General features: G+C 45.3%; 1 protein-coding gene across 1 annotated transcript; it reads left to right on the top strand.

Moving 5' to 3' along the window:
* Positions 1-816: 816 nt before the first annotated feature.
* STAG3 (STAG3 cohesin complex component) lies at positions 817-24742 on the top strand. The gene is made up of 33 exons (XM_060033190.1): positions 817-989; positions 2098-2200; positions 2589-2705; positions 4424-4520; positions 5245-5321; positions 5606-5810; positions 6240-6391; positions 9434-9507; positions 10642-10765; positions 11251-11349; positions 11557-11636; positions 11967-12074; positions 12337-12451; positions 12614-12719; positions 12897-13000; positions 13241-13333; positions 13443-13532; positions 13792-13992; positions 14112-14182; positions 14290-14377; positions 14848-14928; positions 15016-15108; positions 15269-15437; positions 15533-15669; positions 16442-16543; positions 17062-17210; positions 17468-17596; positions 17696-17853; positions 22099-22273; positions 22523-22624; positions 22926-23004; positions 24086-24145; positions 24426-24742. The coding sequence occupies exons 1-33, from the start codon at positions 817-819 to the stop codon at positions 24432-24434; spliced, it is 3720 nt and encodes a 1239-aa protein (XP_059889173.1). The 3' UTR covers positions 24435-24742.
* Positions 24743-25367: the final 625 nt, after the last annotated feature.

Raw genomic sequence — 25367 nt, 5'->3', positions numbered from 1 at the left:
AAGTCTAGGTGCTTCTGTGGGGGTGGGGGGGGTTGGGGGGGCGGTTCTTGTTTCTCGTTTGCACCCTGTGAGCTGGTTTTCTTTCACTGGCAGTTAACTCCGAATCCTGGGGAGAGGGGTGTGTTTTAAGCTGCCGTGGTGTGTGCCTTCCTCGGTGCTTGGGGAGTGACCCCAAACCGGAGGTCGGCGTTGGGGCCGTGGTGTCTTTAACGCCCTGATGCCTCAGGTCGGGACTGTCTCCGTCTTTTTTTTTTTTTTAAATTTATTTAGCGGTACGCGGGCCTCTCACTGTTGTGGCCTCTCCCGTTGCGGAGCACAGGCTCCGGACGAGCAGGCTCAGCGGCCATGGCTCACGGGCCCAGCCGCTCCGCGGCATGTGGGATCTTCCTGGACCGGGGCACAAACCCGTGTCCCCTGCATCGGCAGGCGGACTCTCAACCACTGCACCACCAGGGAAGCCCACCGTCTCTTTTTTTTTTTTTTTTCTCAGTTGAAGTAATAGAAGATTTACAGTGTTGTGCTAGTCTCTGCTGTACAGCAGAGTGACTCAGTTATATACACACATACGTTTTTTAAAATATTCTTTTCTATTATGGTTTATCCCAGGAGAAACCATAGAAGCTGTGCTGTTCTTTTTTAATTTGACCTGTAGTTGATCTACAGTGTGTGCTCCGTCTTATTTTTTTGTGGGTCCCCCACTCCCCGAGTTCCAAAGCAGTTCCCTTGGAAACAAGGGGGGTCGTCAGGGCTGCGGATGGAGACGTGGTGGGACAGGAAGCCTTACCCCTTCTCTCTCTCTCCCGCAGTTGGACCACCATGGCCACCCTGCGGTCGTCGTCCTCCCAGTCCCATAGCTCCTCCTCCCCGAGCAGTGGGTCCTCCCCGCTGCGCAGAGCTGTGGGGACTGGGCCGAGGAGCATGTCTGCGTCTTCTAGTTCGTCTGTCGCTGTGCCCTGTGATGACAGGGATTCGGACCAGACATCGGAGGGGTGAGTGGGGTTGGTTGCGTTGTCCGCAGCTTTTCTCATTTTCATGTAACAGACGGGTAAAGTGGCAACACGTGTGTGACTATGAAAAGCCAGGAGATGCTATACTGGTTCAGAACAGGCTGGGTTTCAGCTGCCCTACGTGTTGGAGGCGTCAGGAATAATCCATCCTGTTCTGAATCCATCATCCAACTTGTCTGAACCTTTCTTGAACACTTTTGTGTGTTCACGGACAGCCTCCGGTGGGGGCCCACAGATGGGGGAAAGGGAAAAGAGTTCTTTATTTGGTACCTGAAAACTAGTGTATACTTTTTAGTTGGTGTCCTGTAGTTCTTTTGTTTGGGGTTTTATAAAGAGGTCCGTAGCTGTTGGCATTTATGAGCTTATTCTGGAAGATTGTATGAGTATGTCTTGGGTTTTAAAAAAATCTTTCCAGGAAAAAATTAATCAAGGTCTGATTTATCCCCTGGTAATTTTTTTTTGCGGTATAGTTGATATACAATATTGTATAAGTTTCAGGTGTACCACATAATGATTCACAATTTTTAAAGGTTATACTTCAGTTATAAGAGTATCCCATGGTAATTTTAATTGGTCTCTTCTGAATCATTTCTATTTGTCAGTGCAGCTGTTTGGCACCAGGTTATATCTATTTTGTAAATTTAACCCTAATCAACAAGACGTGAATTTGTTTTCAAGAGGTAAAATTTAACACCAGGCACGTATTAATCTCTGGTTTGTGTATTAGTAATACATGACTTACTGAGCCATTTTTCTCTACTCAGCAGTGATCCCCTCACTGCTTATGTGAATATCTTTTTTTAAATGTGAATATCTTTTGATTTTCTTATTCAGAGAGGATATTAAGAAAGGGTTGTCCTTTACCTACCTCAGTTCTTCATCTCCAATGCTTTATTCAAGTGAAAGTTTTCCCTTAAGACGTTGTCCCTACTTCCTGGCAACAGTAAGCTCATCTCTTCTTAAAATCTGAATATATTTTTCTCATGGAGAGGGATGTGAAGTTAGAGACAAAAAGAAACTATAATTCATTTACCCTTTTATATATAGGGACTAGGGTGTTGTATCTAAGCAGAGCCACACTCCCTCACAGGGATAGTGAATCTTTGTCAGCTGGTGAAGGCAGTGACTTCGAAGACAACTTGAGACGAAATGTAAAGAAGAGAGCAGCAAAACGACCACTCAAAACAACCCCAGTGAGTCAGTTTTGTTCTGTTTTTGAACCTGGTCTGGGAAGCAGCAAAAGAAAACCTAGAAGAGGTCAGCTGATACGCTTGATGAAAAGACAAGGCTTAAAAAGTGTTAAGGGACAGAAGTAGGAAGAAGGCAGATTTTGAAGAGCAAAGAATAAGAGAAGAGGGTATTAGGGTATAGAGGAACAGGAATGGGGCTTAGGGACTTTTAAAAGGACAAGAGGCTAGAAATAATAACGTTTACAATATAAAAATCAGTTATTTCTAATCTGAGTCAGTAACTCAAACTCTGCTGTGGAATTGGCAGCTTAAGCCTACCTGTGTGATGAGACCGAGCGTTAATGTCACTTTCACTTTTTAAAGATATTCGTGATCTCTTTATGCTTACTAGGTGGCAAAACGTCCAAAGAAGGGGTCCCAAATGGTACGTGCTCATGGTCAGAAAGAGTCAGAGCCACCAGCCAGTGATCTCTTTGAGGCTGTGAAAGCTGCCAAAAGTGACATGCAGGTAAAACAGAGTGTCTCATCTCTGTTTCTTGATACCATCTTACCCCTCGCTGGGTGGAAAGATAAGTACAAGTGCTTACAAACTTGATTTAATGTAGACATTTTAGTGAACATAACCTGTATCAGGAAAGGCAGATAAGACCACAGAGTGAATCCTTGGAGGGATTGATGTAAGGGGAATCTTACATGAGAGGGAATGTTCCTTTCCTAATAGTATCACAGAACAGAATAGATTTTGCCTTGATTGATTGATGGAGGAGACAAGGAAAGGCATTGGATAATGTAGAGAAGAAGCTTGGATTTGGGTGGCAACTTGTTCACCCTTGTCACTTTTTAGCTCCACTTCGACAGTTATACCTAATTTTTTTCCCTCCCCACATATCTTTTTTCTCTTCTTACATTTCTTTTTCAATAATTTTATTGTAATTACCATCTAAAAACATGAAAGGCATATATGTGCTTAAAAATTTTTTTTCAGTGATCACCCAGGCCTCTAGCCCCAGCTCAAGAAATGAAACCTTAATGGTGCTGTAGAGACCCTTGTGTATCCTCCCTCCACCTTAACTCCCCCAGTTCCCTCACCACCCAGAGATAACTACTAGAATGAATTTTCTGTTAACCATTCCCTTGTCTCTCATTATAATTTTCTCACCAATGAATGTGTTTTCCTTAATTTAAGTGAATGAGTCGTTCATTAGTTTTCTATGACTTAAATTATTTCAGTTGTTTGAGATTGACCCTTATTGATGTATAGTGTGGATTTTTCTAGTTTTTAGAAAAACTAAAAATTTTCAAACATACGGAGTTTTTCTGTTTTTGTTACTGGTTTCTGTGTGTTGGAATTCTTTGGGGCCTGGGTTGAAGATGGGTTGTTAAGAGAGGAAACCTACGTTTGCTTTTGGTGGTTGAGTGAGGATGCTCCAGAGTCACTTTTTTTTTTTTTTTTTTTTGCGATACGCGGGCCTCTCACTGCTGTGGCCTCTCCCGTTGTGGAGCACAGGCTCCGGACGTGCAGGCTCAGCAGCCATGGCTCACGGGCCCAGCCTCTCCGCAGCACGTGAGATCTTCCCGGGCTGGGGCACGAACCCGTGTCCCCTGCATTGGCAGGCGGATTCTCAACCACTGCGCCACCAGGGAAGCCCCCAGAGTCACTTTTAATTAAATTATCTGATTGAGGTTATTTTGACTGTAGAGGTAATGTGGATCTTGACTGCAAATCCAGATATGGGAACTGGCTTATGGTTTTGAATTCTCAAGGGACAATTTGTTTTTCCCTCTACCCCACACTAAGGTCATAACAAGCTAGTTTTCTTGCTGTCCCCATCTTACCTATAGGTTTATTTCTCATTCTTGCTTTCATGAGGGTGTGACTCTTTGCAGGAGCCTCCTTTTGGACTACTGTTTTTGGAAGCCCCTTAGGCTCTATCTCCTATGCTCTACATTCCATGCAGCCATCTGGACAGAAAGTTAGTTTCCTAACTGTCTGTAGTTAAGAGACCCCTCAGAGCAAAAGTCAGCTTGCTTATCTCTCAGAACCGCTACCTTCACTTCATTTTTGGCTTTTATGGAATTTTACCTTTTATTCTGGTTTAGCAGTACATTTTAAAAGATGTTTTAATATTTTAATCAGAAGTTTAGATGCTTCAGTTAGAAAGCTTATACAGAATTTCTAGTCTGTCATGTTGCCAGAAATAGAAATCATCCACATTGTTTTCCTAGTCTTTGGTAGATGAGTGGCTGGATAGCTACAAGCAAGACCAGGATGCAGGATTCCTGGAGCTCATTAACTTTTTCATCCGATCATGTGGATGTAAAGGTGAGGAAACTCCTACCCTTTTCTAATCCCCAGCCTTTGCTCCTATATTGTAAAACTTTTCCTCCTTTTAGATGTGTAGGATTAGGCATTTCCTAAATAAATGGAGAGGGAAAAGCATAAGAAAAATTTCACTTACTTAACTAGTGCCGACTACATTGTTGATTGGTAAGTAGGGAAGAGATCCAGTAAGGAAATGTGTTGGTTTGGAGACAAGACACTTTGGAGAAAAATAAATAATCATGCTATTGTGATGGTATGATGTTTACAAATTTGGAAATGGACCATCAGACTTTTACTCTTCCTTTCTCTAAATGAAATAATCTTTTATTTTCTTATTCCTTATTTCTCAGCCACTTCATCGCATATTTCTCCACTGAAGCTGTGGGGCCCCAGGTCCCCAGAGGCCATGACCTAACTTTAGTCTTATACGTCTGCAGATTGTATTATAAGAATCTGGCATAGTTTTCTTTGTTTTTTGATTGTTTGGAATATTTTTTTAACCATAGTTTTCCACTGTTTGATTCCCTTGGGTTTTCTAGAGAGGTTGCCTTATAGCAGGTACTCAGTTAGATGGCAGCAGATTTATGACTAGGATTCAGGTCTTCTGATTTCCCACCTAAGCTCCTTTCAGTATATTTCCTAGCTCATCTTCAAATGTGTATGTTAAATGGTCATGGTGTCCTGTTATTTGCCTTCTAAGTACCTCATCTCCTCCATTTCTCAGGCACTGTGACCCCTGAGATGTTCAAGAAGATGTCCAACTCGGAGATCATCCAGCAGCTAACAGAACAGTTTAATGAGGTGGAGGAAGACAGTCCAGGATCCTCTTGCCACTCTTTTTGCAAAATACAAGGCCCATTGTCCTCCTCTTTCTGATTCTGGGAAATAGGATAGCTTTTAGAAAGAGGAGTTTAATCTCTTGGGAGCAAAAGGGACCTATACACGTTATCTGAATAGGCCTGTAGAGTTGAAAATGAGGTATAAGAGATACATTTTTACTATACTATTGGGTTTTGACATCCAGTCCCTGTGACTTCATAGACCTGGTAATAACTTTTCCATCCTTTTCATAACCTCTTTTATAGGACTCAGGAGACTATCCTCTGATAGCTCCAGGCCCATCCTGGAAGAAGTTCCAGGGCAGCTTCTGTGAATTTGTGAGGACGTTGGTCTATCGGTGCCAGTATAGCCTCCTCTATGATGGCTTCCCTATGGACAACCTCATCTCTCTGCTCACTGGCCTCTCAGACTCCCAAGTCCGTGCCTTCCGTCACACTAGCACCCTAGCTGGTAAGCAGTCACTTTTATTCTGTCAGTGTTCTCTTGGGGGTTGGTAGAACTTTCCTCTGTTCTCCAGTCCTGGATCTTCTTTCCTACCTGCATTCTAGCTCTTCACTTCAGGGTCATGCTTCTTTTATCCCAAACCTCCATCCAGTTTCTCATTAGTGGAATTGTAAAAAGGAGTGGATTACAGTGATAGTTTCCAGCCTTAACGTGTTTCTTATAGCTCACCACTGGGAATATGCTAAGCATTAAAGGAAGCCCAAAAGAGTTAGGGAGAGAAAAAATCCACTCCAGAACAGTGAGTCTTAGGATTTTAGGGTCACCCTGTTCTAGCTTTTCTTTTTCACTGCCCTTTTTTTCCTTCTTTTTTGAACCTACCCTCCCTCTCTCTGACTTAATTAATGATCTCGTTATCTTATTTTTACTGACTCAAAGCCATGAAGCTGATGACCTCCTTGGTAAGAGTTGCCTTCCAACTGAGTCTGCACAAGGACAACAATCAACGTCAGTACGAGACTGAACGAAACAAGGGGCCAGGACAGAGAGCACCTGAGCGACTGGAGAGCCTGTTGGAGAAACGCAAAGAGGTGAGAAGTGTTCCCTGCCTCTTCCCTCCTCTGCTGCTTCCATCACAGCTGCTGCAGCCCACCTTATCAGTCCCCAAGCTTCTCTCTGCTAAGGCACAGTCCCCCAGGCAAGCTTTGAGATCATGAATGATGGAGTCTGGCAATAGTTTAATAGACTCCTCCGGTCAGAGGTTATTGCATGCTCACTTTGTTTCTGGGATGTGGGCTCAATAGAGCATTTCTAGTTTAGAGTAAATTTTAGAGTTCTCTATGATTCCACTTTTGCTCAGTTTCCATTGTCTGCATTCATTATCACAGGTGTTTAAATGTTGTGCCTGCATCTTGTGCAGGGGGTTAAGCATTGACTTTCTTGTCAAGTGTGCAGTATGCAGGTTACCACAGGAGTACTGAAGGCCAACCACTGATGCGGGAGGCCAAGTGTTCAAGAAATGGATAGGACACAGGCCTTTCAATCTCTCCTGCGTTTAAATTCTGTTCCAGTTAGCTACTAGCTCCATGGCCTTATGTAATCTCTAAGCTTCAGTTTCCTTTCCTTTAAAAAGGGAATAATTCTTTTTGTGAAGATTAAATGAGATGAATAAATTGCCTAGCTGGGCACATAGTAGGTACTTGCTTTGTTGCCTGTTAAAACTTGAAGAAGACCACTGGAGGACATAAACCCCAACAAAATCTTTTACACTGATTAAACCTTCAAACAGCTGTGTCTATCGTGAGACTAACACTGACTTTCCCCTCATTCCCCCTAAGTATCTGAGACCTCCCCCACCATGAGGTTGGCAGGACTTATCATGTGTAACTATGCCAGTTGACTGTTTTCCAGCCCTCACCAAACATATCTTCCATGCTAAATCATTAGAGAAAAATCTATACTTCCCTGATTCTCTTTTGCTATTTTCACTGTCAGTATGTCTTAAATCTTATGTGTACTGGGTCTGTGTCAAATCTTAAATTATATACACTAGGGTGACTCCTATTATTTGGACTTCTCTGGCCTCTTGCTTCATCAGTTATCGTTTTGCTTTCTGTCTTTAATCTCTCCCTCACCACTGTTTTCCTCTCTCCACTTATACATGTATATAAGCCCTTGAATCTTCTTTCATTCTCCTCTATGAGCTACTCCATTTCTATCCTTCCTTTTAGAATTTCCTTACTTCCTTAATATCCAACTGAATCCTTTCACTACCTAGCTTCTATCCCCATTTTTTTTCTTTCAAGTTATTTTCAACAAACCAGTGACTTTTTTTTTTTTTTGCGGTATGGGGGCCTCTCACTGTTGTGGCCTCTCCCGTTGCGGAGCACAGGCTCTGGACACGCAGGCTCAACGGCCATGGCTTACGGGCCCAGCCACTCCGTGGCATTTGGGATCTTCCCAGACCGAGGCACGAACCTGTGTCCCCTGCATCGGCAGGCGGACTCTCAACCAGTGCGCCACCAGGGAAGCCCAAACCAGTGACTTCTTAATCCCTATAGCCAATGACCTTTTTTCAGTATCCCTTTTCGATTTACATAGAATTTGGTACTGATGACACACTTTTCCTCCTTCCCTCCCTCTCTCCTTTTCCTTTAAGTATGAAAATTTTCAAACGTTCAGAAAAATAGATAACACTGGTAGAATGAACACCACATACAAATCTAGATTTAACTAGATTATTTAATTTAAATCTAGATTTAACTAGATTTAAATTTAGTTTTAACTAATATTTCACTATATTTGCTTCATCTATTTTTTTTTTTACTATTTTGTATTAAATTATGGGCATATTGGTATTTCAACCTAAAGACTTAAGTATGTCATCTCAAAAACATGTTACTACATAATCCTAATACCATTTTCATATCCAAAAATATTAACAGTGATTCCCTAATATTTTTAATCCCAATTCATATTTAAAATATTCCACTTGTCCCCAAAATACCTTTTATATCTGGTTAATTCCAACCAGGATTTAATTAAGAACTATGCATTACATTGGGTTGTTGTGTTTCTTAAGTCTCTTTTATACAGAACCTCTGCTCCCCCCCCCCGCATTTTCCCCCAATATATTGACTTATTGAAGAGTTGGGGCAGTTGTCTTAAAGAATGTTCCCTTGTAATTCTGCTTCTTTGTTATCTGTTATTCATCTAATCTAGGGTTTCTCAACAATGACATTTAGGGAGCTGTCCTGGCATTACAGGATGTTTAGCAGCATCTCTGTCCTCTATCCACTAGATGGCAGTAGTACCTTCCCAGGTTATGACAACCAAAAAATGTCTACAGACATTGCTGAATGTCCCCTGGGAGCCACCAGTTGAGAACCACTGATACAATCTCTTCCTTCTCTTTTTTTGTTGCGCTTCTTTTGTCAAACTGCATTTATTAAAATTTTTTTCCCCATTGTTGTTAGTCAAAAACATGTATAACTACCAGCTAGGGCCTCTGAATAGCCAAAGATAGTCAAAATAATGAGACACAGAAGGGATATTATTTTTTCCAAACACAAATCTCTGAGGCATTAGTTGACTATACGGCTTCCTCCAGAATTAGAAGGTTTAACCTTTTTCTATTCTGATAACTTATTGGCTACATTTTCTTTTTCGCTGCTTTTGACTGATTAGTTTAATTACTTTTGTTTGCAAACTCCACCCTTCTCATCAACTTTGTATTTTAGATGTATCTACTGACTGCCTGATTTCACCGGCCTGTCCACTGTCACAAGTGGATGAGTAGGTGATACTCTTTTCCAAGTTATCTAATCCATAGAAAGAGAGAGAAAGTTAGAGGCCTGTAACTTTCATACCTTACTATAGATGTATATTTCTCATGTGGGGGAAAAATGATTTGGGGAGATAGAAGTATTATGAACGTGTGGGAAGTAAAGCCAAATGTCCTGAAAATTTAAAAAAAAAATTAGAAGGTTTAAAAGGGAACAAAGGATACCAGAGGTTCAGACTGTGTCCTCCTATTAATAGGAAGTAGGTGGATGTCATGCTTTTCTTATATTTTTGTGGCCTTATATTATTGGGGGACATGAGAAATTGACCTGTTACTCCCTGTCCTCTAGCTCAGAGAGCATCAAGAGGAGATTGAGGGAATGATGAATGCCCTCTTCAGGGGTGTCTTTGTACATCGGTACAGGTGAGTTACTGGGCTCCTCTCATTGAAGTGGCTCCTAACCCTGAGTTATCTGGTTAGTCCCACAGCTAGCGCAGCTGGGGCAACAAATGTTCCAAATTAGGTTTAGTTTATCCCCACCTACAAAGGATCGTGTAAATTCTTCTGGGAGAGACGATAAGAGAGTAAGGCATTGCTGAGTATTCTTCTGCTCCAGCTTTGCCTGAGACCTCCCCTGCCCCATCTTTCTGGGGCTTGAGCCTTGAGAGGACAAGAGCAGAGAGCCAAAAGGCAGGACCTTTCTGAGGGTGTACAGCTCGGCAAGCCTTTTCCTAGCCCACTTCACTGTGCCTTACACTGTGCTAAAGGCAGGGGAGTTTTTTTTTTTCTGTTTTTTTGGTTTTTTTGGTACGCGGGCCTCTCACTGTTGTGGCCTCTCCCTTTGCGGAGCACAGGCTCCGTTCGCGCAGGCTCAGCAGCCATGGCTCACGGGCCCAGCCGCTCCGCGGCATGTGGGATCTTCCTGGGCCGGGGCATGAACCCATGTCCCCTGCATTGGCAGGCAGACTCTCAACCACTGCGCCACCAGGGAAGCCCGGCAGGGGAGTTTTATACTGGGTAAAGAACTTCTTCCTCAGTATTTGTGTCTCACTCTTACCTAGATTTCAACCTCTGCCTTTCCAGAACCCTTTAGCTGATGTAATCTTTTCTTGAAGTGGAAGCAAAACAGACAGGTGGATATATTGTACAACACAGGGAATATAGCTTATATTTTATAGTAACTATGAATATAACCTTTAAAAATTGTGAATCACTATGTTGTACCTGAAACTTATATTGTATATCAACTGTACCTCAATTAGACACACACACACACACGCACACGCACACACACACACGCAGTTTGGGCAACAGCTAAATTAAATTCCAAAATCGGTTTTTAAAAGGGGCATGGAGGATAAGTTCAACTATTTTATAGGTTGGTTACAGAAAGAAAGTGTTCACTTTTTAAAATATTCACATTGGGAGGAGGAAATGAAAGGCCTAGTACCTGGTGTTTAGGCAAGAAAATAGATTCTCCTGTGACAGAGATATCTGCTGGGATGGAAAGTGAGTTTGGAGAGAAGGTAATAAGGGTCAGTTTCTCTCTGTGCCTAGGGATGTCCTTCCTGAGATCCGTGCTATCTGCATTGAGGAGATTGGGTCTTGGATACAAAGCTACAGTACCTCTTTCCTCACTGACAGCTATTTAAAATATATTGGCTGGACCCTGCATGATAAGGTGAGAGTTGAGTCAGTCCTCTTCCCTGCCCTAGGATGCTTCAGCTTTTCCTGGTACTGCCACTTAGGTGTTTCACTAGTGGTCAGTGATCAACTCATCAAGACACTGAACCTCGAAATTCCCCCAGTATTTGGGAGGGTAGGATAAGTTAGGAGAGAGAAAGATATATCTAGGAGATTAAATGCCTCAAAACCACAGTCGAGTGGAGAAAGACTTTCCCTATGGAAAGGCGAGAAAGTTGACAGGGTGGTAATGCAAGTGCTAGGGTGGTAGCCAAAAGATCCTTTTAATCATGATTGCTAAATTCTGCTGTGATCCTGTTGGATTTTAAGTGAGAAGACAGCTGTTCATTGTCTCTGAGACATCTCAGAGTCCTCGATACAGAGGACACCCAGGCCCAGAATGAGTAATCTGAGAGGGAGGTATGGAGGCCCAGTGAGGGTGAGTAGAGGAGGAGTCAGCCACATTTCCCTTCTCCTCAGTAGCATCGAGAAGTCCGTCTGAAGTGCTTGAAGGCTCTAAAAGGGCTGTATGGCAACCGAGACTGGACTGCACGCCTGGAGCTCTTTACCAGCCGCTTTAAGGTAAAATCGGGACAGTGCTCCTGTGCTTGGCTCTGTCTGTGGTTCCCATTTCCCCACCTCATTTATCCATGTCTATTACTTTTATATATCCATAGATATCCCAGTGTCTGCTTCTACACCCTGTCTTTAGGAATCCCTCAGATTCTAAGAAAGCGGTGTTTTGGGATGGATATAATGAGCTATTGAGCAATGTTCTCCTTTTTACAGGACCGGTTGGTTTCCATGGTCATGGACCGAGAGTATGACGTGGCAGTGGAGGCCGTCAGGTTACTAACACTTATTCTTAAGTGAGTCCTGGGAAGTGGAGAGGCAAGCATCTCAGACTTACCTTTCAGCATCAGACAGGCCCTTCCAGAGTCCTATCCCTCCGCGGATCATAGGTTGACTCTTGTTTATATACAGGTTGAAAGACAGAGGTCACTCCCGAGTTGCAGGATCTTCAGGGGGCAAATTTCCTATCTTCTCTAACTCTTCATATCCCTCTGTTTTCCACTCTTCCATTTGGAAGTTCTTTGTGAGTTAATCCTTGTTGGTTTTCCCTTTTTGTTTCTAGCCTTAGTTAGAGGCTAGAGGACGACATCCATATCCACCTGCTTGTTCTGCGTTTCTCCTGGCAGGAACATGGAAGGGATGCTGACAGAGGCAGACTGTGAGAGCATCTACCCTGTCGTGTATGCCTCTAACAGAGCCCTGGCCTCTGCTGTGGGGGAGTTTCTGTACTGGAAGTGAGTGGGCCTCTTTTCGTTTGTTCCTTTAACACCATCATCTGTTGTTGTCTCTCCATCATCAGCTGGTGCTCTTTCTAAGGGCTCCCCATACCTATAAAGTCTCCCTTGGTGTCTCCTTCCCAACACCTTGGGGCTTTCCTTAGCTCTGTGCCTCTTTTTTCTTTAATCCTCTCCTTGAACTGTTTCTTCCTTCCATGGTAACTGTTGCACTGCTTACTTCCTTCCGTGCTATGCCCTTTCCCTGTGTCCCCTCTACCAGGCTTTTCTGCCCTGAGTGTGAGACAAGAACGGTGGGTGAGAGAGAGCGACGCCGAAGTCCACGCTCCCAGAGGACTTTCTTCCACCTTCTGCTGTCCTTTTTTGTGGAGAGTGAGGTGACGTATGAAAAGGAGCTGTTGGGCTCTCAGGCGTAAGACCTTCAGGTAGAGAAGGATGGGAGCTGGCACTGCAGGAAGGAGAGAAATGGTTCATTAGTAGCCAATTTCTAGAGTTTTAACATGTGGCGTCAGTAACTTAACATCTGTCTTCTTCCACAGCTCCATTACCACGCTGCATACTTAGTAGACAGCCTGTGGGACTGTGCGGGGCCTCAGCTGAAGGACTGGGAGAGTCTGACAAGCCTGCTACTGGAGAAGGACCAGAGTGTGTGCCACCTGGTAGCCAGGGGAGGGGACCTCTCATCTCCTAGTAGGAAACCAGGAGAGATTTCTCTCCTGACTTGTGAAAGACATAGGTGTCATGGGCGGTGGGGCGGTGGGGTGCTTGGAGATGGAGGGTGGCCACCCTGTGATTCTGTTTTCCATCCTCCTGCCACCTCAGACCTGGGCGACGTACAGGAGAGCACACTGACAGAAATCCTTGTGTCCAGTGTCCGGCAAGCTTCCGAGGGTCACCCGCCTGTGGGGCGGGTCACGGGGAGGAAGGTATGGCAAGAGGGGCAGGGTAGGTTGCTTAGCAATATTAAATCCAGGCAGGTATTGTCTGTCCTAATTCTCAAGTCTTAGGTTCAGGTGCTCCTTCCTCTGCCCCTCAAAGAATTCCATTTCCAGAGAAAGAAATTGAAGGGAGCTGCTGAGTTTTCCTTCCTGGGAAGATAAAATTGTTGGGCAGAGGAATACATGTACACACACTTTTACCCCACCCCCAAATGATTGTAATTCCAGGGCTTAACACCCAAAGAACGTAAGATCCAAGCCGATGACAAGGTGAAGCTGACTGAGCACCTCATCCCCCTGCTTCCCCAGCTCCTGGCCAAGGTAGAGGGTCCCCACTGCTCAGCCTCTGGGAATGAGCGGGTGGAAGGAACTGGCCTCCAGATTAGCAGTATAGCAGGTAATAAGTAGGCTTCCCTCTCAATCACCACAGTTCTCAGCTGATGCAGAGAAGGTTGCTCCCCTGCTGCAGCTTCTCAACTACTTTGACCTCAACATCTACTGCACCAGGCGCTTGGAGAAAGTGAGGAGAGAGGAGGACACATTCCCTATACTTTGCTACTTTCATCCTAGGGCCAAAGGTTCTACTGCCAGTATCCAGTTTTTCTCAAGAACCTGGATTCTAGAAAAACCAATAAGCCCTCCCTTTCTGAGGCATCTTATGCTTGAAGTTTAAAGCTTTCGACCCTGTTTCTTTCCTCCCCACCTCTAGACCCTCCCGGAGGAGTTGTCCTCCCTGCCCCCCCCACAGCACGGTCTTCTCCCACCGTTTTCTCTCTCAGCACCTGGAGCTGCTCCTGCAGCAGCTCCAGGAGGTGGTGGTGAAGCACGCAGAACCAGCGGTGCTTGAGGCTGGTGCTCATGCCCTCTATCTGCTCTGTAATCCGGAGTTCACGTTCTTCAGCCGGGTGGACTTTGCCCGCAGCCAACTTGTGGATCTGCTGACTGACCGCTTCCAGCAGGAGCTTGAAGAGCTGCTGCAGGTTGGAAGTGGGGCTGCGTGATGGGACACCCCAGACTTGTGTGGGAGAGGCCCCAAGATGGGGGTGTGGATCTGTGAGTTCTTGGGGAAATCCCACTGTGGACCTTCTTTCTTCCTCAGTCTTCCTTCCTAGATGAGGATGAGGTGTACAGTCTGGCAGCCACCCTGAAGCGCCTCTCTGCCTTCTACAAGTGAGCAGCTCCCCTCCTGCTCCTTCTTCTGTTTCTACCACTGTCTGTGGGGTTGATTCCTCTCATTCTCTTCCAGTGTAACGTTTTTCTCTCCCCGCCCCCCAAAGTGCCCATGACCTAACTCGCTGGGAGCTCTATGAGCCCTGCTACCGACTCCTCCGGAAGGCTGTGGACACAGGAGAGGTTCCTCACCAGGCAAGTAGACAAGTTGGAGGCAGGAGAGGAGTTTTAAGGGCTGTGTCCTAGGTGGCCACCACATATGCAGTTCGAGTCCCGGGGCTGTGGAGCAGATGTGAGAGAGAGAGATCTTGATCATGTGTGTCGTTCCTTCCATCCCAATCTTGGAAGGTGACTGTACTTTCCAGCACCTGAAAACAGCTATTCTCTCTGGTTTCTGGGGAGTCAAGGATAATATTGAGGGGGTCTAGGAGACTTTAAATAAATTAGGGAGAGGTGGCATTCCTACTCAGGATAGAATCCTCTGAAGACTTCCAGAATCAGTTTTTTTCTACCGGAAAAGGAATTGGGTCTCTCCTAATCTCATTTTCTCTCTTCTGTCTGCTTTTTTCTTTTTTCCCTCCTTTGTGTGTATCTGCCTGTCTGTCTCTCTCTCCCCACCTGCCCCTTACTCCTGACCCTCATTTTGTCACATTTGGTTGTTACAGGTGATCTTACCAGCCTTGACTCTTGTCTATTTTTCCATTCTCTGGACACTAACCCACGTATCTGGATCAGATGCTTCCCAGGTGAATATGGGTCTGAGTAGGGGGAACGGGAATGGAGGAGTCCGTGTCTTCCTTCATTTCTCCCTGCTGAAGCCATTGTCTCCACAGAAGCAGCTGTTGAATTTGAAGGGCAGGATGGTGGCCTTCTGTGAACTCTGCCAGAACTGCCTCTCAGATGTGGATCCTGAGATTCAGGAGCAGGTGAGCGTTTTCTCAAGTGAGCGTATGTCAGGATGTGAGTCATCCCCCCGACCCCGACCCTGTGGTCTGAGGAAACCCCGTTCTGAGGGGAAATTGGCAATGTAATTTCTGTCTTGGTCAATATTCTGTCCTTTTTAAGCGTTCTTTTTTTCCCTGACAGGCTTTTGTATTGTTAAGTGATCTGCTGCTCATCTTCGGCCCTCAGATGATTGTCGGGGGACGAGAGTTCCTTAGGCCCCTTGTCTTTATTCCTGAAGCCACTCTCCAGTCTGAGCTGGCCAGCTTCCTCATGGACCACGTCTTCATCCAGCCTGGAGGACTGGGCAGTGGTACAGGGGCTGTATACCTGGGGCTCAGGCATATAGGGCAGGAGGTCTGAATCTGTGATTCTGATGTTTCCCATTCTGCACTTGGTGTGAACCAGGTCATTCCCAGGAGGATCATTTACAGATAGAGCAGCTGCACCAGCGGCGCCGCCTCCTGGCTGGGTTCTGCAAGCTGTTGCTTTATGGGGTGCTGGAGATGGACGCAGCCTCGGATGTTTTCAAACACTACAACAAGGTACAGCAGGGCGCCAAGCTGAGCATGGCCATGGCTGCAGACTCTGTAGCACTACAGAAAGGAGGGTTGGAGAGATGATGGTATCAGGCTTAAAAGGAGAAGCAGGGGGGAAGGCCAATAGTTTAGAATAAAAGGACAAAGAAAAGAGACTTTAGTAGTAAATAGTTAGTGGAGAAAAAACTGTTAGGAGGAAGAAATTCATTGGAGGGAAAGTATCTTATTCTTCTTGTCCAGATTTTTTTGTGTGTGTGAATCTAGTCTATGGAATGGGGTAATGTAAGAAAGGGAAATAAGAATGGAAGAGGGATCAGTCCTCACAAGATACCTAGATATATACCTCATTTCCTCAATCCAGCATTGTGTTGATTTCTCTTTATTGAGTACGTACTATCCCAGGCACTAAGGACACCTCAGTGAACAAAATAGTCAACGGTTCCTTCTTCCTGGAGCTTCTGTTCTAGTGGGGAGAGACAAATAGCAAAGGCTTCGGTGCTGGATGACACTGGGCTCTGGCAGGCTTAATATCCTTCTTCTCCAAGAAATGGGCTCAGGGCAGAGTTTCTTCCCTTATTTGCCTAAACTGATTTCTTTGGGGCTTTGTACCTGTTGGTTAGAAGTATGGTCTAATATGAGTTGTTTTATGCTTAGGTTCACATTTCCCTACCTAAGGCTGTTTCGGAAAGAGATACGGTTAGGGCTGTGAAGAAACAAAACAAAACAAATAGTTTTTTCCTGTGGTCAAACAGTATCTTCTCCACTTCTTTTCCCTCAGTTCTACAATGACTATGGTGACATTATCAAGGAAACGTTAACTAGAGCAAGGCAGATTGACCGAAGTCACTGTTCCCGAATCCTGCTGCTGAGCCTCAAGCAGGTATGCCCTTCTGCCTACAGTGCCTCAGACCTGACGTGCCCTCCTTGCAGCCCACCCACAGCTGTCTAGAACATGAGATCCTTCAGAGCAGGAAGTTTCTGATTTACTTTGGCTTTTATTCCACATGACAGTCACCTTCACAGTTAACGGAGCCATAAAAAGTATTTTTTTTAACTGTGGGCTGTTTCCACCCCAACCCCATAGAAACTCCACGTCAGTTAGGACATGGGAGCACCAACAATAAAGTGATAGGGAATTCCTAATTCTTTTTCTAGTCTGTTCTCTCTCAACCCCTTCAGTTACTACAGACATTTTTATTGTTACAGAGCAGGGTGAAGCCTCTCTCTGTTGCAAGGGGGTCAGGAATAGGGTCAGTGTCCTAGGAGGAAAGAAAGAGTAAAAATAGCAGATGGTGTCCCAAGCCCTTTCGGATTTCTGGGCAGAGAAGGGAATGCTATACTTCCTTGTTTCTATCTTGTTCCTCCCTTTCCCAAATGTGCCATGTCTCCTGGACACAGTTATACACAGAACTGCTGCAGGAACAGGGGCCCCAGGGCCTGAATGAGCTTCCAGCCTTCATCGAGATGAGGGACCTGGCCAGGAGGTTTGCCTTGAGCTTTGGACCCCAGCAGCTACAGAACCGTGACCTTGTGGTCATGCTACACAAGTAAGGAAGTATTGGTTGGAAAGCAAGGTACTTGAATCTTCCTAAGAGGGCTGAGCCAGAGGCTGGGTACAGGGAGGGCTGGGAGTGAGGTCTCAGAGGGGAGGGTAAGCATGTCGAGGAGTCGCAGTAGAGTTGGTGAGCGGGTATCCTTTGGAGACAGGCTGGGTCCAGGGGAAGAAGCACTTGGACAGGATGCCTCAGCCCTGGGAGGGAAGTGGGAAGGGACTCTCTTCCTAAAATGATTTTGCTCAACCAAGGGAAGGCATCAGGTTCTCCTTGTCTGAGCTTCCTCCAGCTGGCTCCTCCAGTCAGCCCCCAAATCTGGCATTCCTGGAGCTCCTTTCAGAGTTCTCCCCCCGACTCTTCCATCAGGACAAGCAGCTGCTGTAAGTTAGGGCGTGGGTGGATAAAGATGGGAGTTAGAGAAGAAGGGTGTGGCGAGGGCCTGTGACCACTTCAGCCTCTCCATCCCACCCCTTTCTTAGACTGTCCTACCTGGAAAAGTGTCTGCAACGTGTCTCCCAGGCACCTGGCCGTCCCTGGGGTCCAGTCACCACCTACTGCCAGTCCCTCAGCCCTGTAGAGAGTACAGCAGAGGCCAATCCTCAGGGCTACCCCCGCTCCAAGAAGAGGCGCATTGAAGGTAAAGTGCTGTGAATGCAGGTATCAGGGTGCTCAGTGCTACTTCCTTGATCGCCACTACCTAGATACGCAGCATATTGGCTTTTGCCTCCTTCAAACTCTTGTGTCTGGTCAAATAATTATTTCATTAATCACCTACTATCATTAAGGGTACTCATTTTCTTCAAGGTTTATCTAGCCAACTAAAAACAGCGAACTTCTGTGAAAAATTAAATAGAAACTAATCATAAAACCAGAGATTGAACTCAGAAATCTGTACATTTAGGATGCCTCTCTGTGACATCTTGTTATTTTCCAATTTTTAAAGATTTTTATATAACCTTTGTGATTTTTTAATCTTCAGATCACTACCTGTCTTATAATTTACCTGTTGTTTTCTTTAAACTGATTTTCTTTTTTTTAAAAAATACAGTCTCATCTTAAGTGGTAATATCCTAGAAATCACAAGTTTGAGGTGTATGTTTGTGCTTTTTAGAGTACATTTTATTTTTATTAAAAAAATTTTTTTTTGTGGTATGCAGGCCTCTCACTGTTGTGGCCTTTCCCATTGCGGAGCACAGGCTCCGGATGTGCAGGCTCGGCCCAGCTGCTCTGCGGCATGTGGGATCTTCCTGGACCGGGCCACGAACCCATGTCCCCTGCATCAGCAGGCGGACTCTAAACCACTGCGCCACCAGGGAAGCCCTAGGGTACACTTTAAAATGTTAGTAGTCATTCGCCATTCTCCCCATTCCCCCAGCCTAGGCAGCATAACTAATCTACTTCCTGTCTCTGGGTTTGCCTATTCTTAGACATTTTGTATAAATGGAATCATATGGTATGTGGCCTTGTGTGTCTTTTACTAAGCATCATGTTTTCAAGGTTCATCCATGCTTAGCATTTATCAGTACCTCATAACTTTTCATGACCAAAAAGCATTCCATTGAGTGGATATGCCATATTTTATTTATCCATTCATCAGTTAATTGACATTTAGGTTGTTTCCACTTTCTGTTAGGCATAATGGTGCTGTGAACATTCATGTGTAGGTTTTTGTGTGGATGTAGGTTTTCACTTCTCTTGAGATATACCTAAGAACTGAAATTGCTGGATCATATGGTAACTCTATGTGTAACTTTATGAGGTACTACCAAATTGTTTTCCAAAGTGCCTACATCATTTTACAATCCCAACAGCAATGTACAAGGGCCCCAGTTTCTCTACATTCATGCAAACACTTGTTATTGTCTTTTTTATTTTATCCATCTCCTAGTGGCTGTGGATTGGTATCTCATTCATTGTAGTTTAAATTTGCATTTCTCTAAGGACTAATGCTGTTGAGCATCTTTTCACATGCTTATTGGCTATTTGTATATCTTCTTCAGAGAAATGTCTGTTCAAATCCTTTGCTCATTTAAAAATTGGGTTGTCCTTTTCTTGTTGAGTTCTTTACATATTCTAGACAAAAGTCTCTTATCGGATGTATGGTACAGAAAAATTTTCTTCCATTCTGTGGGTTGTCTTAATTTTCTTGATGGTGTCCTTTGAAAATACAGAAGTTCTTAATTTTGGTGAAATTCAACTTATCTATTTTTTTTGTTGCATGTGCTTTTGATGTCTTAAGAAGCTATTGCCTAAAGTCACAAAGATTTATTCCTGTGTTTTCTTCTAAGAGTTTTCTAGTTACAGCTAATACATTTAGGTCTGTGACCCATTTTTTTTTTTTTTTTTTTTTTTTTTTTGCGGTACGCGGGCCTTTCACTGTTGTGGCCTCTCCCGTTGTGGAGCACAGGCTCCGGACGCGCAGCCTCAGCGGCCATGGCTCATGGGCCTAGCCACTCTGCGGCATGTGGGATCTTCCCGGACCGGGGCACGAACCCGTGTCCCCTGCATCGGCAGGCGGACTCTCAACCACTGCGCCACCAGGGAAGCCCTGTGATCCATTTTGAGTTAATTTTTGTGTGTGTTGTGAGGTAGGGTATGAATTCCTTTTAATGTCTTTTGTATACCACCTAAGGACATACTATATGCGAGATACTGTGTTAGGTGTTTTAGAGGCCATGAAGGATTCTCAAGCAGCTTACCATCTAATAGAAAAGAAAGCAAATACATTTATAGAAAATCTGAGTTATGAAGTCACCACTAAGTAATAAATTCCCAGGGATTTGACAGAGGAATGCTATAGAATTCAGGGAAGGAAGGTATCATTTTAAGTTTAGTTGATCTGTGAAGGCTTTATCAAGAAGATGGGATTTAAGCCGGATCTTGAAAAATGGGTAAGATTTATATAAGTTGAACAGAGGAGTGAGTATCATGGGCTAGCAGAAGAGCACAAGCAGAACATAGAAAGGTAAGATTTTGCCAAAGCACATAGATGTATAGATTGGTTTGCCTAAAACAGAGTTTGTAAAGGTAGGAGAAAACTGAAAAGATCGGTTCCATTGTTCATTCAGCAGACACTTACTGAGCACCTTGTGCTCAGTTGTGCTGAGAATACTGCAGTGAACTGGGGATGGGGAAATACTGATGAGGTGGGGATTGCAGTCTTACAAAGAGTGATTGGGGAAGGCCTTGGAGAGAACATGAATGCAGGGGAGAAAACTGAAGGAAGTGAAAGAGGGGGTGCCTTGTGTATATCAGAATAGCAGACTAGAGGGTGCAGCCGGTCCAGAGGCCATGGTGGGAATGTCTCTGGCACATTCAAGGAACAGCAGAGAAGGCCGGTATTGCTGAATGGAGACTGTGTAGGATATGAGACCAAAGAGGTCGTAGGAGTCCAGAGCATACGAGCCAGAATAAAGACTCCAGCTTTTACTGACAGTGAGATGGGTAAACATTGGAGGATTTGAGCACAGGATTGACAGGATTTGCCTTAAATTTTAAGGGGTTCCTTCTGGCTGCTGTGTTGAGAACCGACCGAAGGAGAGGCAGGGGTTGAAGCCAAGGAGCTGGTGAGGAGGCTGCTGTGGGGGCCCAGACAGGAGATGAGAGTGTGTGAGCCAGGGGAGCAGCGGATATGGTGAGAAGTGGCCAGATTCTGGACATACTTCCAAGATATCACTAATAGGACCTCATAATAAGAAAGAATGTAAGATGTAAGAAAGAAAGGAGTTGAGGATGACTCCAAGGATTTTGGCCTAATAACTGGAAGGATGGAGTTGATAGCACCTGAGATGGGGAAGGCTGTGAGTGAGAAATGAAACCAGGGCTTTAGTATGAGCCATGTTACTACAGGTGGAGATGCTGGACAGACAGGAATTTGGAGGAGGGGGGCAGGCAGACTTGAGATAGATGTGGGAGTTGGTACTTAAAGTCATGAACCTGAATGGCTAAGGAAGCCAGTGAAGATGGAGATAGGGAGAGGTCCCAGGGCTAAATCTGTGGACATTACACCAGTGATAATAGGTTGGAGAGATTAGGAGTCACGTGGGGGCCCAAGGTTTATTCTCTGGGAACACAGCTCACGGACGTGGCTCTTCCCTGTTTCGATAGCCCTCTGCTTAAACCAGAAGCAGCTCACTCTCCGGTTGCCGGTTTCAGTGTACAAACAAGGCTGTGGGGAGGGAGGATAATGGGGATATGAACGTTTACAGTTGACAAATTCTAATACGGATTTGACTTATGTTTTAAAAATAGCATTACCTAGGTTTTCTAAGACATTTTGGGTTTTTTTCTCCTCCTCTGCCTTCCTAGCGCTCTGCAGGAGAGAGTCCTTAATATTTTGAGCCCCAGGTCTTCCATTTACCCTTCATATTAGAACTGTGCTGACATTGCCGTTATCTCATTTTTTCTGGCTTCTAAAAAATCCAGTCTCCCGTTTTGCTGTTTCTCCTTAACCCTCATGTTTCCTCCCTCATTTCAGGCCATTCTAAGCTTTTTCTCACTACAGAAATCTTGAATGAATAGGATTTCAGATGTCTTCATTGATTAACTGAGACCTCTCAATCTTAGGGACTCCAACCCTCTCTCACATTCGTGTTTGTATGTTACTGTTTATCTGTGGAATGTATGTCTCTTTCCTTCTCGTTTTCTAAGCTGTGTAATGAGCTTTTCTTGGACAAGTCCTTGGTACAATTCTGTAAACCCTACTTTTTATAGTACATAGGGCTGTACTCGTTTTTAGTCGTGTCATAATGAGACCATCTAGATTTTCCATTCCCTTCTTTTATAACTTTTCCTTACCAAATTCTGAGCAGGTCTTGAAAAACTAAAAGTGTCTGTGGTGGTACCTGGTTTACAGTTAACATGTGCCTCTGCTGCTTTGCAGGCCCCTCCAGGCGGCACAGAGAGGACATCTCTGCATCACAGGAGGAAAGCCTACAGCTGAACAGTATCCCACCCACACCCACCCTCACCTCAACGGCTGTGAAAAGTAGGCAGCCCCTGGGGGGATTGGAAGAGATGGAAGAAGGCGGCGGCTCAGAATTGGCATTTACCCAAGGGTGCGGCCCCAGGAGAGCCCGGCTGTGATGTCCCAGTTTGGTGTCTCGTCATTTCTGTTGCGTTGTTCCCTCCCACAGCACCCCCTCATTCTCGGGTTCTTCTCTGGTCCTTTCCCCTTTCTTTAGCTTTACATTTTCTCTTTTTCCCTCCACTCTGAGCTTTTCACTGGCTTTCATGCTGGCCACTTTACCTCCTCTTTTTACCTTTGTTTTTAACCCTTGTCACTGATCCACCTTCATTCCCAACAGCCAGCCCCTTTTAGGTGCCCAGAGGTTAAGGTCCTCGAGTCCACAGCATTTCCAGACTCCACTCAACTCTTTGGGTCCTGGTCTGGGCAGCCGGCTGACCCGGTGAGCTTTTCTCATCATCTTCTGTCTTCACTTCAGATGTCACCCATTGTGAGGGGATTCTTTCCTTCTCATTGCTTCTATGCTGGTGCTTTGTGGACTTGTTTTAACCACAGAACACTTCCTTCCAGTGTAACATGGAACCCTAGTATGTAAAACAGATATAAGTAGAGCTGCTTTGATTGAAGCTGGAGTGGGACTCTGGAGCCCTGGTCTGCTTACTGCCCACCCTGTTTCCCCTGGGATGCCTCTGAGAAACTCTCCGGGGTCCTTGAAAACCTCTACTCTTTGCCACTGTTTCCAGGCTCAGCCTGATGGAAGAGGATGAAGAAGAATTAGAAATTCAGAATGACTCAAGTGAAGAGTGGCAAGGTACAGGCAAGGTGAGTGGATCCAACAGTCCCTTCTCCCTCTAGAACTGGAAGCAGATGTGAGGGAGAGAAACTATTGTGATTCTCCTCTGTCCTGATGATGCCTTGTCCTTGGAAGCTGCCCAAGATGTTTTGAAAGAATCATAGAGTAAAGGAGGAAGGGTTTGTAAGTTGCTGTTGACTTTGCTTGGACTTTAAGGAAATAGGGGGGGAAAATTTTAAATACCATTGGACTGGAATAGCACTCCCACACTCTCAATCCCCTTATAGGTATTTTGCCTCTTAATCTACTAAGAATTAAAGGGAGTCCTAGAGCTGGACAGAGATGGAAGGTCACCCAGTCTCCAACCTTGCAGCCCATTCAGCAAGTCTCTTCATAACACATGCACACAGGCACAGCCGACCTTCCTTCCTCTCTCCTTAGAGGGCTGCCCCAGTCCCTCTTCCTCCAGTCACTCCATTTTCTACCCTTGCCTGCCTGCTTCCTCAGGAGGATATGCTGCCAGTTCAGTAGGAGAAGCATGCAATTCGAGTGAGGAGACCTAAAAGTCTTCCCGTTTTACCACTTTATCAAGTTAGCTCCTTAACCCCTCTCAATCCCCTCATCTTTAAAATGGACCTTTTACACAAAATACGAAGTGAAGGCGCCTTATAAACAGAAAAGGATTGTGTGTCTGCTGCTGTTCTGCTCCCTTCTCTTCTCTTTGAAGGTGGAGAAAGGACACAGTAGAAGAGGGGAGTGGAGGTCTTGTGCTCAAAGGGAAAACCAGATAACATGTTCAACCCAGAGACTAGACAGCAAGGCCTCTATTCGTCTTTCCTAAAGTCCCCTCAGGAAAAACCCCATTCTCTCGTTCCAAAGCTGAACAAATTTAAGGGTCTCAGTTGGCAGGCCAGGAGAGGAAGCACTTCTCTGATGACTCTGACGCTGCTGCCCACTCTGACTTTGCTCCTCTTCCCTCCCTGGCTGCTTCAGGGACCTACCCCAGCCTTCAAGCTTGTCACGAGAGACTGGAAAGGGACCTTTTGTTGTTGTTTGCAGGTGATGGGAGTGGGGAGGGACCTTTCTGATTTTTGATCCCATTCTCTCTAGCAGTCTTCCCCCAGTGAGCACGGGCTGGACCTCTTAGATTTTACAGAGCTGAACACTGAGGTGAGCGTCCCCAAAACAGACTGTGGAAGGCAGGTTAAGAGGAGTTGTGCATCCTTGGGAGACGCTGGCAGGTAGCACATGTGCCTGTCAAGTAGGTGGAAAGAAAGGCCACAGCCCCTGGCCTGCTGTCTCAGCTGCCTTGGGGCTTTAGGGGTATGCTGGGGGAGGGGTGGTACAGGAAGAGAATGAGAGTTGTCCTCTGGAGGACCTTGCAGTCATCTCTTTGCCCTTTGGTCTGTTGTTAGGTCTCTGTATCTTACTTTCATCTTTCTCATTGTAGGATTTCTGACATGACCCTATGTCCCTCCCCATCTCCACTCCCCATCTCCACTCCGCACCTCTACGACATGACCACTTGGAAAAGGCCAATGGGAAACGGAGCAAAAGGAATCATCACTTCCCCTTCCCCTTCCCCAGGGGAAGGAGAGGTGGGCTGTGCCTTTCTAACCTGACCTTTCTCTGACTGACCTTTCTCTGATGCTGCTAGGATAGAGCAGTCATAAGCCCCCTGTCCTTCCTGGTGCACCATGGCTCTGTCCCTCTGTTTGAGCAGAGTGCCTATTTTCTGCTGTTTGGAGGGGTGGGAGCTTCGCCTCAGTATTGGAGAGGGGTACTGCCTGTGTTGAATGGAAGGAGCCCATTAGTTTTTCTGTATTTTGGGAATGTCTTTCCTAGCCTCTTTTGTGCCTTGCTGATTTAGCTCAATAAACATGTTTGAGTCAATTCCAGGTTGTGGCTTGAGCGATTGTTAAACTGATGGAGGTCAGGTTCTTTCCTGGAGTCTTACGCAGCTCTGCCTAGCCCTGTGGTCCCATGTACCAGGTGCATTGCACCCCTGCGCACGCACGCACGCACACACACACACACACACACACACACCCGCTAGGTGCTTTGTACGCTGGCTTTTAGGGATGTATTGCTTAGTAAGTGGGAGACTGGCTGCCTTTGAGTAGTTTATCTAGTGGAGACAGTTTAGGCTGAAGAGGGAAGGTAAGAATAGCATCCTGATTGGCTGAAGGGTGCACCTACCCGTCTCACCTCCACTGAGGCCAGGCCAGTCCACATATCTTGGCAGCCTTCACTCAAAGGTTCTTTCCAGGGATAATTTCATGCCCTCATCCCAGAGACACCTGTCATAGTTTGAACTTTTATAGAATCTCAGTATCTGAGAGTTGGGAAGAAACTTAGAAGGTATTCTGAATGACCAGCCCCAAATCCTCAA

The sequence above is a fragment of the Delphinus delphis genome, chromosome 15 (genome assembly GCF_949987515.2).
Source record: "Delphinus delphis chromosome 15, mDelDel1.2, whole genome shotgun sequence".
NCBI classification, from domain to species: domain Eukaryota; kingdom Metazoa; phylum Chordata; class Mammalia; order Artiodactyla; family Delphinidae; genus Delphinus; species Delphinus delphis.
The sequence above is the reverse complement of the archived record's forward strand: the minus strand, read 5'-3'. Positions and strand labels throughout refer to the sequence as shown.

Coding starts and splice junctions, on each gene's coding strand:
- STAG3 (XM_060033190.1), top strand. CDS start 817: ATGGCCACCCTGCGGTCGTCGTCCTCCCAGTCCCATAGCTCCTCCTCC. Junction 13,533..13,791: donor GCACCAGGCGCTTGGAGAAA/GTGAGGAGAGAG, acceptor TTTCTCTCTCAG/CACCTGGAGCTGCTCCTGCA. Junction 14,183..14,289: donor CGCCTCTCTGCCTTCTACAA/GTGAGCAGCTCC, acceptor CGCCCCCCAAAG/TGCCCATGACCTAACTCGCT.